General features: G+C 40.2%; 1 protein-coding gene across 1 annotated transcript; it reads left to right on the top strand.

The window, feature by feature from the left end:
• Nucleotides 1–1,548: 1,548 nt before the first annotated feature.
• LOC107104945 (GTPase IMAP family member 4-like) lies at nt 1,549–2,302 on the top strand (the record flags this gene model as incomplete). The annotated part of the gene is given in 2 exon segments (XM_015405061.1): nt 1,549–2,173; nt 2,176–2,302. Coding segments are annotated over 2 exon segments (752 nt in total), but the record flags the coding sequence as incomplete, so codon positions are not given.
• Between the last annotated feature and the right edge of the window lie 11,713 nt (nt 2,303–14,015).

Raw genomic sequence — 14,015 nt, 5'->3', positions numbered from 1 at the left:
TTGTACATTTTTTAGCGTGCGCAGTGAAATAGCTCACATTTTAATACACGCAAACCTTTGATAGATCTGGCCCACAGAATAATAATCAATGCTTCTCCTCTGGGTTCATCTGCAGCTTCAGAGCAGATTTTAACCTTTTATCTATAAATAAATCAAACAGACATCCTGGTCTGATCTTTTAAAGCTTATTTATATACATTTGGACTGAAGGTCTAATTTCTGTTCTTAGATCCAGATCTTCATGAAACATCTGCAGAGATGTTAACCGTTGAACCTTTTTTATTTCTTTTTTTCTCGCGTGTATCACTTCTATTTGTTGTTGATAAAGAGCATTCTTTTGTAATAATTCACCAGTGACATGGTTCCTATAAATATTATATAATATCTCATATTCTTCCTCCTCACTGACAGATCCTCCAGTGAAGCGCTCTGGTAGCAATGAACTCATTCGTCCGGACTGTAAGTACGGCTGAACTGAGTCCAATATTCCTGGTTTCTGGATCAGTCTGTAGAAATAATGTGTTTGAAGCAAAGGATGAAGTTTTATTTTAAATGTTGTTTGTTGATCCAACCTGCAGTGATGCAGACACTCAGAGAAGAACAGAGTTAAATTAATTCAGCAAATACGGGGTTAATGATTATAACTGTGACCTTAATGAAAGCAGATTTTATTTATCATAATCATATATAATTGTGTAAAAAATCATGAGCAAAGAACATCTGGTTCAAGCACCAGACATGTTTTAATGTCAGACATTTACAGACATTAAAACATGAACGATTTCTGACTTTAATTCAAACTTATTTTCCCATTTTTGTTTTGTAAAGATCACCAATATATTGTATTTTTGGAACTTTTAATAATAATAATGGATTATTTGGAGAATGTTTAACATATTTGATGAAAAACTTTTGGAGCTCCATAATTCTGATATATTGACTCCTTTTAAGAGCTGCAGCTCCTTTTTTACCTCCATTGGACTAGAATGTTGAGAATTAACCAGTTAGAATCAGAGAAAACCGTGACATCATCATCTAAGTTTCTCAAATTATTGAAGCATACAGTAATATTAGTTTATCAAAACGCCCATTTAAAACAACAAAAACAAAAAAAACTTTTTAAAAGTATTTTGCAGACATAATTTTAAGAGTTGTAAAATCTTAAAGTAACTGAAACTGGAAAATTTCTTATTGATTTTAATGTGAAAAAAACTGTGATGTGTGTTTTCAGGCAGTTTTTGTTAAAGCCATTTTCGTATTTAAGTGTGAGTCTGCAGACATTCTCAGTTTTGTATTTTTTCCATTTGAGTAAAACTAGAATCGAACTATAATTGGTTCTGATTCTTCATGTACTGTTTTCACACTGAATTTAATTCTTCTTTTTCTTCCAGTGTCTGAGGAGGGGAATGGAGAAAATGATGCAGGTTTGACAATGACTTTAAACCTAAACCTTCACTAAACCTGGTTCTGTTTGGAAGCATCATTTTTCACATTTCTGGTGCAGCTCTATAGTAACTCAACATTTTATCTTTAATTACAGGTCCTGAAATGGATCAGAGCTCCGAGTGTCTGAGGATTGTTCTAGTTGGTAAAACCGGTTCTGGAAAAAGCTCTTCTGGAAACACAATTCTGGGACGTAAAGTCTTTAAAGCCAAGGCAGACTCCAAATCAGTCACAAAGCTTTGTCAGATAGAGCAGGGTGTGGTGGACGGCCGTCACGTTGCTTTGGTCGATACTCCGGGTCTGTTTGATGACAGTTTGTCCCATGAAGAAGTTAATGATGAGATGTTGAAATGTATGAGTCTTTTGGCTCCAGGTCCACATGTCTTCCTGCTGGTTTTACAGATCGGTAGAATCACAGCAGAGGAGAAGGAGACATTGAGGTTAATAAAGAAAGGATTCGGGAAAGGTGCAGAAAAATTCACCATCATTCTTTTCACAAATGGAGATAAACTGGAACATGAGGAGCAGACAATCAAAGATTATATTGGAGGAAATGATTACTTGAAGAAGCTGATCTCTGACTGTGGAGGAAGATACCACGTATTTAACAACTATGATAAAAAAAATCGAACACAAGTCAGTGAGCTGATCAGGAAGATCGACATGATGGTGAAGGAAAATAACAACAGCTTCTACACCAACGAGATGCTGCAGGAGGCTGAAACTGCCATTCTGAAAAAATAGAGTAAATCCTGGAGGAGAAGGAAGAAGAGATGAGGAGAGAAGAGGAGGAACTTAAGAGAAGGTATGATGAAGAAATGCAGGAAATTAGAAGAATAATAAACTGTCAAACCAGAGTGTCAGTGATTGGGCGGTGCCCCGCCCCCTCATGCAGTCGCAGCAGATCCCCAACTCCAAGCTTCTTTTCTGTCCATTTATGTTTTTGTTTCAATAAATGTTGTAGATTTTCCTGCTGACTGTCCCACCTTGAATTCTGAGTCTTTCTGTCCCATGTTATGACAAGACGCTTTGGAAAAAGGATGCAAATAATGATGGGAGAGACAAAAGAATGAGGAGAGAAAACAGGAGGAGCAATGAAAAATGAGACTGATATTAGAAAATGAATGAGGCTAAATTTAGTCAATAAACAGATTTTTCTTTTGACGGTATGCCTAGAAAATGTTATGTTTCTAGGCAATTGAATATGAAATTCTAATTGTAGAGTTGGAATAAAACTACTGCTTCTCTATATGGATTTGTGCTGTTAAACCATTATTGTTTTTTCTTGCTTTTTTAACTTTAAGTAGCACTTTATTGAGTTAAAATAATGCAAAGGGCAACGTTCAAAGAACAGAATTAGGCAAATGATATTGCAAATTTTCAACAATGAGACGCCTTTCTGGATTTCTGATTGGTGGAGACTGTTATCAGTCTTTTAAATAAGATGTCATTGGTGCATTTTGGATAAAGGGTGCTGTACTGGTGGGATAGAACTGCCACTGCTAGCTGTTCAGATCTGATAGTGTGGCCGTGATCTCTGTCCATACTTAGATTGTTCAATTCTGTTTTAAAAATGGAGAAAACCAGAAAATGGCTTTTTTCCCACTACGTTGTACTTTGTCACCCATGCTTTAGCTTTGATTGTTTCTAATTGTACTAATAAAACGTGCAATAAATATGAATCATTTAAACTGATATTACTGTTTTAATCAGAAGGGGTGACTCCATTGATGACTGCAGCTCTTTCCGGTTATTTTCCTTTTATAAAAATTGTTGATGTACCTTTGTTGGTCTGAATGATGCCTTTATTGGAATGAAAAAGACAAAAAATGGAAGCAGAGAAGAGAAAGGAGACAAGTGCTCTGTTCGAAATCCTGGTCGGATTCCAAGACTCCTCGTTATGTGGCCTTAAAATGCCTTATCCCTCTCTGGCTGGCCTAGGTACATTAACAGTGATTCAAACATTTAATCAGAAGAAACTGAATGTTAGTCACATATAAGAGCCTCATTAACTGGTTCTAGAGGAGTTGGAAAGTAGTCAAGATCCCTTTGCCAATATTCTCCTCCTCCTTCCACTTTGGTGAAAATAAGGGCACCATCATTTCCCCCCCCCTATAGCAGCACCTTCAAAAACTTTGAGCAGCTGTACCGATCTCATCAACAAAACTAAATGTTAAACCGTATGAGCACATTTTTTGTTGTTTATTTTCAGTCAATAATTTTTGTGTCTTTACTAGTGGTGGGCCTTTATCAGCGCTAATGTGCTGCATTAACTGCAGACTCAAATAGGGCAATAAAAAAATATTGCAGTCAATCTTTTCTCAAATTTGGTTTGGAATCTGGTTCTATAGCTATGATGACTCAGCGCAGATGTACATCCAGGGGAGAAAACGATTCAGGCTTGTGTGTAGGTGTTGCTGCCTGAAAACAGAAAGAATGAAAGAAGCTCAGACATGATGCTTCCATTCAGGCAAGTATTTCCAAAACTGAAATTAAGCTTAAATTCTCTGTCTAATAAATTTACAATAAAACAAGCAAAATTGAATCTCTGTATAAAACAGTTCCTTGTATGTTTTTCCATATTTCCATGCTGTTGATGACCAGCTAAGGACCAGCCAAGGGCTCATCAAGTGGAGAAATTTTGAATGGCTACTAAAGCCGCTGGGTTTGGTTAAGGAAGAATTTATTTTTAAGAATGCTGATCAGAGAAGGTTGAAGACGATGGGCTCAAGCTTGTTCTCCAGGCAGCCACAGGCAACTCATCTTACAAACTACCTGCAAGGTGAATTATAATGAGGAGAATACATGACCAGCACGCCACGGAGAAAGCTGTGAAAGATGAGAAGTTGGTTGAGGCGACGTGTTTAGAACTGACGGGGGACCACTGGACATTTGTAAATAATGATAACTACCTCGGCGTCACCGTACACATCATAGATGCCAGCTGGGAACTTCACTCCTTTACTTTAATTCAATTCAGTTTATTTCTATAGCGCCAATTCCCAACACATGTCAACTCAAGGCACTTTACAGTTCACCAGATTATACAGTTAAATTGATTCAAAGTTTTTTATCTAAGGAAAACCAGTTGATTGAATCGACTCATTTACTCAAATACAATCCCTCATACTAAGCATGCTTATAGCGACAGTGGAGAGGAAAAACTCCCTTTGAACAGGAAGAAACCTCCAGCAGAACCAGGCTCAGTGTGAGCGGCCATCTGCTGAGGCCGACTGGGGTTCAAGGAGACAGAAGCAGAGACACAAAAAGCAGCTGTAAAAGGCGGCCCCGTCCAGGAAACACACAGCCAGACAGATGAGCTCTGAGCCAGCTCCCATGTCAGAGGACGAAGAGAGCACATCCACTCAGTCACGGTCAGAGAAACAGGACCACACTGGAAAACAGGCCCATCTCCAACATCTATAAACAAGGGTGTTGATGGCAGCAGCACAGCTGACATTTAGGCAGGCAATGTTATGTCATTTTAAATTTGATTTCAACACGACACCATGAATGATTACAACAACATTATGTTTTCTCCTTGATGATTGCTTTGATGAATGTAGGTAAAGTGGGACAGTTTTTGAAAATGTAGCTTCTGTGGTATTTATTTAACCCTTTTCATTTCTAGAGCTAAAGTTTCATATGATTTATCTTTAAAAACCTCAGGATCTTTATATCACAAGAGACATTCCAAACACAGATTTTATTATTATCCTCAAACGCTGTTGCCCCAAAGTTCGGCCCCAAACTTAGTCTGTGTGAGTGGCTGGTGGAAAAAAGAGAAATAGAGCTTGGACTGACTGACACAGTATTCAGACTGTAAACGGGTCATCCTGACCTATTATGTAGGCCTACAGTTCAGAATTCATGCTTATCTGAATAAACAGTTATTAAACATAAATACATCATCTTGAATATTATTTTTCATCACCAGTTATCATAGTAGAAAAGCTTCTGAAGTAGTTTGTGATGAATTTTGAAAACAGGAGATGAGCCCCTGGTCTAACAAGCACCTGGCTTGAGAGACCTGTTCAAAGACTTACTTTACTTATTTTTTAAGTAGCAAATATATATCATCTTTATCTTATTTTATTGTTACCCTTAATTTGTTTTTTTCTTAATCTCATTTTATTCTTATATCTTATTTATATTTAAAATCTTATTTTTTCTCTACTGTAAAAGGTGGCACTGCAAGAAAAAAATCAATTGAGCCATTTTAATCTAGATTACAGGAGATCTAGATTCTAGGGTACACTACATATGAATAAATCTATTGGATGAAGTCTTGAATATAAAGCTAAAATACATAAAAGCTATGAGTTTAACTAAAATGGCAGATTATCAAATAAATAATTAATTCCTGAGGATTTGACTTAAAGGGGCATATTTTCCTGAGAGAGTGAAATACAGTAATTCTTTATGGTACACTTAAAGCAAGTATTTTTAAAGAGAGTGGAATCTAAACCTAGTTTATGGATGTAAATGTAGGATGATAAAAACAAAAAAGGTTGGGTTACAGCAGAATAGTAACTGGTTTTCTGTTTATTGACTAGAGTTAAATTACCTGCGGATAAATAGACTGAGAAGTGATCATTTTACAGTTGACCCAGTTACAGGAGGTTCAGTAAAGATGGGCAGGCTAAGGGTTCCAGGAATCTGCCTAAACTCACCCTGGAAGGTTTGCAAGCAATAATTTGGGCATGTATTATAGTATGAGAGTTTGTCTGTTTTCTGCCAGTTTTATTCTGTTATGTGTATTTTGTGGATTGTGTTTTGTCCCTTGTCCATTTGTGAAATAACAATTTAGCTATTTTTGTGTTGGGAAAATAGAGGTGAGCAAATAGTTAAAGTTGAACTGTAAAACAGGACAGTTTCTAGTTTCTGTGGCTCATTTTTTCCCCTGTCCTCTTTTCAAAACAAAGCAGGCAGGTAAATGTGTTAACGATTAATGCACAGTTGTTTAAATTAGGAATATTGATGGGATAGGAATAGAAATACGATGTTCTGAAATCACAACATATAAAGGTTAATGAAACAGTTTGAACTAATTAACAGATTGTGTTTGTGTCATGAACCGAGGACAGATGACCCAGTATTCAGGAGAGAAAGTCAGTAGGAAAGTTCAAAACGTTTATTAAATAACAAAACAAAAAATAAAGTGGAGCTGTGGCTCAGCGATACTGCAGGAGGGGGTTGGGGCACTGCCCCATCTCTTATACTCTTTGGGAGAAACACAGGTAAGTGACCATGATCATCTGACTGAAGATGATGATCTCAGTGAGTCACTTACCTGGTTTAGCAGTTCAGTCCATACCCCTTGGGGGGGGGTGCAATCGAGCCGATAGGCTGACAGCTGGCGTGGCTCGCATCACCAAGAGTGTCCCCGATGCTGCAGCTCCGGAGGAGTTGCGGGAAGCCGATCCAAATGAGGGATACAGGGCAGACAGGTGACAGGATCAAGGCGTCCAGGCAATACCAGGCTCCCAGACAGGTTCAGAGTCTGACAGAGTTCAGAAGCTTGGCCAGGCAGACACGCACAGGAGCAGACAGGATCAGGTGCAGACAGGCAGGCTCAGTGGAAGAGGGTAGCCGAGACAGGACGTGGAACCAGAGCTTGATGCAGGACCTTTAAACTGGTCTCCTTGGAGCCAGGCCTTCTGGGATAAAAACTGATCCTCCCCCCATATAGAGCCAAAAACCCTGAGAACTCTGTGGGGGAGGAACAGTGGACGATCAGGAGACGAGACAAACACAAAACCCTCTTTCCACTGGCCGCCAGGATCCAAAACATGAACCATGAAATAAAATAGAACAGACAGACTAGCAGAAAAGCAACTAAACAGACTAACAGAAAGACAAATAATGATCTGGACCTGAATGCCCAGGCTGAACAGAATATAAAACAGAGGAAACAGATAAGAGGAATAAATTATAATTGAGGCAGGGAGGGAAAACGGCATGTGAAAATATTATCCAATTAAGGAGGAGCAAACAGGCCAGATCATGACAGTTTGTTTGACAATAATTGGGCATTTCTTGAAATAAGCAAGTAAATGAGTCATCACGTAATGCTACGATTTTATTTGTTTATCTAAATTCCTTAAAGTTTAGATCTATGCGTGTGTAGAGCAAAATAACTGGTATAAAATAAAAAAAATTAGCCTGACAATGCCATAGAATTAGCTTTTGAATTACTAGTAATTCATTGAGAAGTATCTATGTTAAGCTGATCTGGAATATATTCAAATGTGTTTAACACAAGTAATTGTTAATCATTATAGCATGTTCTAAGGACTCAATTGGAAATAATAGTATTTTACAACAATATTAATGATTAAAGTTACAGAGGATATAGACTACATTTTTAATTACTATATTAAGATGAATTGTGGAGGTTTTAAAATGAATTATTCTTAATAGCTCGAATATATCTGCAGGCTGAATTGACTGAAATTTTATATCTCTTCAACAGGCCACAGTAATTGTCCTGTAAAAAAAAAAGGAGGGGGGAGGAATATTGTCATGATCGCAGCCCTGGTAGCTTATCTGATTACTCATTTCATTCACCTTCTGTTCGCTCCCTGCTCACTAAGCATCATTTATCTTACTCACCAGCTCCCTCTGCTATATATACAGTTCAGCTCAGCTATCGGGGCCAGATCATTATTCTTAGCTTGTTCATGTATTCTTAGTTTGTGTTATGTTTTCGTGTCACTTATTTATGTTTCATGAGTTTTAGTTAAGCCCCTGGTTCATGTTCCCTTCCCCGGAGGCCGTGATTTTAGAGGGTTTTCTGTTTGTCTACTGATCGTGTCCTGCCTTTTCACCGAGTCCTCTGGATTTTGGCCTGGCATGCAACAGGAGCACAGGTTCTGGTCCCTCTCAGAACGCGGGGGAGGTCAATTTTAATTCTTGTAAGCCTGGCTTCAAGGTAGAGACCAGTTTTAAGTTTAAAGTTCTGCAGTAATTCCGGTACCATGTCTTGTCTCTGTCCCTCAACCACTGAGCCTGCCTGTCTCCATCTAAGCGTGTCTGTCTGTGCTCGCTGCTGGTCCCATGGAACTCTTAACCTGACTGAACGCTCTGAAGGTCCTGGAACCCTGGATCAGTCTGTTCCAGCTTGGATCGGAACCCCTGTTCTGGATACAGACTCCTGGATCTCGAAAATGTCTGGTTCTGAACTGTTTCTCTGACCTGGATCAGTCTCCGGCCTGCTCACTGGGGTTGCTGCATTGAGGACACTCTGGACAGCTCTGAGCCGCATCTCGTTTGGCAGTCCATCGACTGGATTTTGCCTTCCTCTGAGAGGATGGACTGAACTGTTAAACCAGATAACTCGGAAAATCATCTCCTGTCCGATCATTATGGTGATTAACCTGTGCTTCTACCTCCAGAGTGTCAGTGATTGGGCGATGCTCCGCCCCCCTTCTGCAGCTGCTGTGGTCCACTTATCTTCAGAAGCCTTTGTTTCTGTTCTGTTTAATCATTTCTGTCAGTAAAATTTTGAAACTCCCCATTGTCTGACTTGCCTTGAATACTGGGCCAATCTGTCTCGTTTATGACAAATATAAAAAGAGAGAAAAACAAAACCTAAACTCATAAGGATCCAAAAGGATGCTGTTTTTTCCCACATGGAACAGTTCATGTGGAATTTGGCTTGGTAATTGAGAGCAGAATAAATAACCTGAATAAAATATTAAATTATGAATAAACCAGTAAAGTGAATAAATAAGTGTATAACATCCCTGTCTAAAGGACAATTATCTATTTAGGTCATTCTTAGCAGAAGAGGACAGAAGCAACTACTAAACTGCTAAATTAAGTTTGCACACCTAGGCCTGACTTGTCGGATGTGCGATTGGAAATCCAGCGTCATTGTTGTTTGTTGATGGTTCAGCTTCTTGTAACCCTAAAACAGGTTTTAACCAGGTTGGGTTTTCTGTTTGTTCTCTTCATGAAACTCTTGTTTCTGGTTCTTTGCCAAAAGAAAATCTCAGCCCAGACTGATGAACTTGTTGCTTTAACAGAAGCATTTAGTTTGCTGAAGGAAAAGCTGTGACTATTATACTGCTTTTGGTTGTGGGTTTGGATTATGCATCGCTTTGGAAACATCATTCATTGTTGAAATCAGATGGAAAGCCCATTTTGAATGTCAGTAAGGTTCTGATCTTTAAGATACAATTCTCTTACCTGAGGCTATTTCTGTGTGTAAATGTACACACTTCTTCCACGGATATTGTGTCTCATGGAAACAATAGAGCAGATGCTGCTGCAAAGCTGTAGCTTCTGTGTCTCCTCTGTTCACAGAGCTGCGAGCCACTGACATAAACAACCCTCCCTCCCTCTGCTGAAGAGAAATGTGTTTGAACTTCTGCAGGTGCAAAAGTGATAAAGAGTAAAAAGTACAGTAAGGAAGTAACTGTACTGGGTAAGTTTGGAATTATGGAATAATTCAATGGTTTGTGAGAAATTTCAATTTTCAATCTAAAGTTCTTAAAGCTACATTGACTTATTTTATTTTCTGTGAAAGTGGCAGACAACATATGATCTGTTCTCCTCTCAGCTCCTTAAAGCCTCAAAGACACTCTGCGATTTTTTTCAATCGTCGCACGCATCTGCTGCTCACACTGTACGACTAAACGCAGGGTTTAGTCGTACAGTGGGAGCAGCAGCTCACGATTTATGTTCGGCCCGACGCTCTGATCCGATCTACCTGCTCACACTGTGAGACTTAAAACCACTTCGGACTGAACGCTGCAGTGAGATGGAGCTGCTCTGTAGCTCTCTATTCTGAAGCCTAACAAATAGAAGGGGGATATTAAGCTCAATATAGTGAACCGTGCTGCCTTGGCAATTTGTGCAATTTTGTGCTGAGGGTCCTAGAAAGAAAGGGCGATGACATATTTGGAAAAAGGATGTGGCTGAGCAGGCGTGGCTCCTGCTGTCCATCAATTTTGCTGACAGAACTGCATTTCACTCATGCATCCCTGCCACGCTGCTGTGTTTACATCTGAGAGGAGGAATAAAAAGAAGAATCCTGAGCGATTTGCCCACGACGGTCGGGAGAAAATCAAACATGTTTGATTTTCTCCCGATTCCTGATCAGGAGAAGGTCGTGAGCGGCTAATGACCCCTCGTAACCCCCTGTACACTACACGACTCACAACGCACGATCAGGCTGAAAGTCGGCCGGATCGGAAAATTCTCACACGACTGTGAATTCGCCCCGAAAATTGCACATTGCACGCCAGGCTTTAATACAGACTGTTAGTGACTTTGACTCTCAGTTTTACTACCATAAGACAGGTTAACCCTTTGCTGGACCACAGAACAGACCTGACCATTGACCAGACTACTAGAACTGACAGGTGACACATTAAAGTGACCTACAAGACCTTTCTTTTCCTCTGCATTAGAAACTGATTTACAGACAGACCAAAGTGCTTGGAGACACTCATGGAGGAACATCTCAGCCATCCATCATCACCCATGAGAAGATGTGGCTCAAAGTCATACAAAGAAAGTGGTCAGAGCTCATCTGAGTTCATCTGACTCCATCAGGAAGGAACCAGGTAAAGCTACATAAAAGCAGATCAGAACACGGGCCACAATAATCCCCTCTGATTTCTTAACACATCAGCAATCTGCCTGATGTCTTGAAGACCAGCTATTTTGCAGAAAATGTTCAAAATGTCACCGGTATAAGGGACCAACATTAGAGTGACCATATTTTGATTTATAAAAAAGAGGACACTTTGCCCAGTCTCGAGACGGATTGAGACAGGCTTCTCAAAGATTAATGTACATGATTTATTATACCTAAATGGTGCAAAAATAACCTTTGAAATGAAGCGGAATCTGTAACAACCAGTAACACATTCTTCCTTTTTATTTTATTTTTGCATTTCTGCATTAAATCTCTAGTTCCATTGGGGTGAAATACGTACTTCCTGTTGTGTCATGGTGACTCGTCGAATCGGTGCTCCACTGATAATGGCTTTTTATACTTGCTGCACACTCGCTTAATTCTGAGTGGACCTAGTTATTGACTGAACTAATTGATATCAGCCGTTGTAAAACCGAACACTCAGAGTTCCCGACTTTTGGCTAGATCAAATTAGACTTGCGGATTTGAATCTGAATTTGTTACACCTGCTTCATGAAACAGACCCCAGGTTAACCATTTAACTTATACTTTGTAGACAGGGAGTCTATTTTTTCTACTTATTTTAACTTTTCTCTTTTCACAGAATACAAAAAAGGGTAATTGATGATGANATTTATCTTACTCACCAGCTCCCTCTGCTATATATACAGTTCAGCTCAGCTATCGGGGCCAGATCATTATTCTTAGCTTGTTCATGTATTCTTAGCTTGTGTTATGTTTTCGTGTCAGTTATTTATGTTTCATGAGTTTTAGTTAAGCCCCTGGTGCATGTTCCCTTCCCCGGAGGCCGGTGGATTTAGAGGGTTTTCTGTTTGTCTCATGTCTCCTGATTGTGTCCTGGCTCTTCTCTGCTAAGTCCTCTGGCTTTTGGCCTGGTGTGCAGCAGGAGCACAGGTTCTGGTACTTCTCAGAACGCGGGGGAGGTCAGTTTTAATTTCTGTAAGCCTGGCTTCAAGGTAGAGGCCAGTTTTAAGTATAAAGTTCTGCAGTTATTCTGGTACCATGTCTTGTCTCTGTCTCTCAACCACTGAGCCTGCCTGTCTCCATCTAAGCGTGTCTGTCTGTGCTCGCTGCTGGACGCATGGAACTCTTAACCTGACTGAACACTCTGAGGGTATTGGAACTCTGGATCAGTCTGTTCCAGCTTGGATTGGAACCCCTGTTCGGGATATGGACTCCTAGATCTTGAAACTGTCTGGTTCTGAACTGTTTCTCTGACCTGGATCGGTCTCCGGCCTGCTCACTGGAGTTGCTGCATTGAGGACACTCTGGACAGCTCTGAGCCGCATCTCATTTGACAGTCCATCGACTGGATCTTCCCTTCCTTAGAGAAGATGGCCTGAACTGTTAAACCAGGTAAGTGACTCACTCAGAAAATCATCTCCTCTCAGATCATCATGGTGAATAATCTGTGCTTCTCCCTCCAGAGTGTCAGTGATTGGGCGATGCTCCGCCCCCCCTCCTGCAGCTGCTGTGGTCCACTTCTCCTCAGCAGCCCATGTTTCTGTTCTCTTTAATAATTTCTGTCATTAAAAGTTTTGAGACTTCCCATTGGCTGACTCGCCTTGAATACTGGGCCAATCTGTCTGGTTTATGACAAATGTATAACTGTCAGGATCCCAGTTTTTGTGTTTGTCTATTTGTCTTGTCTTTTGTGTTTCTCCCTTACACCACCAGGAGGCGCCTGGCTCCGGTTCGCCTCCTCACACACCTGCAAACGGTTGCCTCATCACCGGACTACTCTTTAGCTGCTGGTTGCCACTACTTCGACGCCAGAGTGTTTGCCAGTTTGGGGTACTTTCGCCAAGCCTTGTTTATTCTGAGCCTAATCTGAGTTTTTGCCTTTTGAGTTTTTGTTCTCTAGCCAAGCTGAGATCACATTGAGTTTTTACTGAGTGCTTGTCTCCCTGAGACTAAACTTTGTTTGTTTTTGCCTTTCGGCAGGAAGCCTTCCTGCAAACTGGACCTTTCCGGATCGCCTTCTCCCAAGTGGGATCAACTGAGTCTTACACTGAGCGACGGATTCCAAACAGGAGGTTTGGATCCAGTCACCTTTAAGAATGCTGAGATCACTCTCTGAGTAAGGAAATCATCTTCACCACGACCTGTTCAAGTACCACAGGAAAACTGAGTTGCAACCAGCGGTTACACCATTCCCCTCCGTCCGAGTTTTGGGTAAACCCTGTTCCGCCCTCCACCGAATCAAACAAACCCTGGACTAGAGTCTAACCCACAGACTAGAGTCTAAGTGTCAATTCTTCTCTGGAAACATGAGTGGCAAAAAAACCTCTCCTTCAAGATTAACAACTCCAATTTCCCACTGAGCTTGAATCAAACAGTCTGTCTTCCCCTCGTCTTCCAGTTTCCGGCTGAACAGAGTTCAGAGGAACTCTGCTCTGAACTCAAAATAATCTTCAATAAAACCCGTTGAACTTTTATACTGTGTCTCTCTGTTTGACTTCACTGCATGTGGGTCCGAGCTTTAGAAAGAATCATGACAATAACGAGAGAAAAACAAAAACTAAACTCATAAGGATCCATATAGATGCTGTTTTTTTCCCACATGGAATAGTTCATGTGGAATTTGGCTTGGTAATTGAGAGCAGAATAAATAACCTGAATAAAATATTAAATTATGAATAAACCAGTAAAGTGAATACATGAAGGTATAACATCCCTGTCTAAGGGACAATTATCTATTTAGTTCATTCAAGCAAAAGCTAGACTGCTAAATTAAGTTTGCACACCTAGGCCTGACTTGTCAGGCCTAGGTGTGTCCATTTTGAATGCCAGTAAGGTTCTGATCCTTAAGATACAATTCTCTTACCTGAGGCTATTTCTGTGTGTAAATGTACACACTTCTTCCACGGATATTGTGTCTCATGGAAACAATAGAGCAGAT

This window comes from Cyprinodon variegatus, unplaced genomic scaffold (assembly GCF_000732505.1).
Source record: "Cyprinodon variegatus isolate N-32 unplaced genomic scaffold, C_variegatus-1.0 Scaffold1968, whole genome shotgun sequence".
Taxonomy (NCBI): Eukaryota; Metazoa; Chordata; class Actinopteri; order Cyprinodontiformes; family Cyprinodontidae; genus Cyprinodon; species Cyprinodon variegatus.
This window is presented reverse-complemented; position numbering and strand designations above follow the sequence as displayed.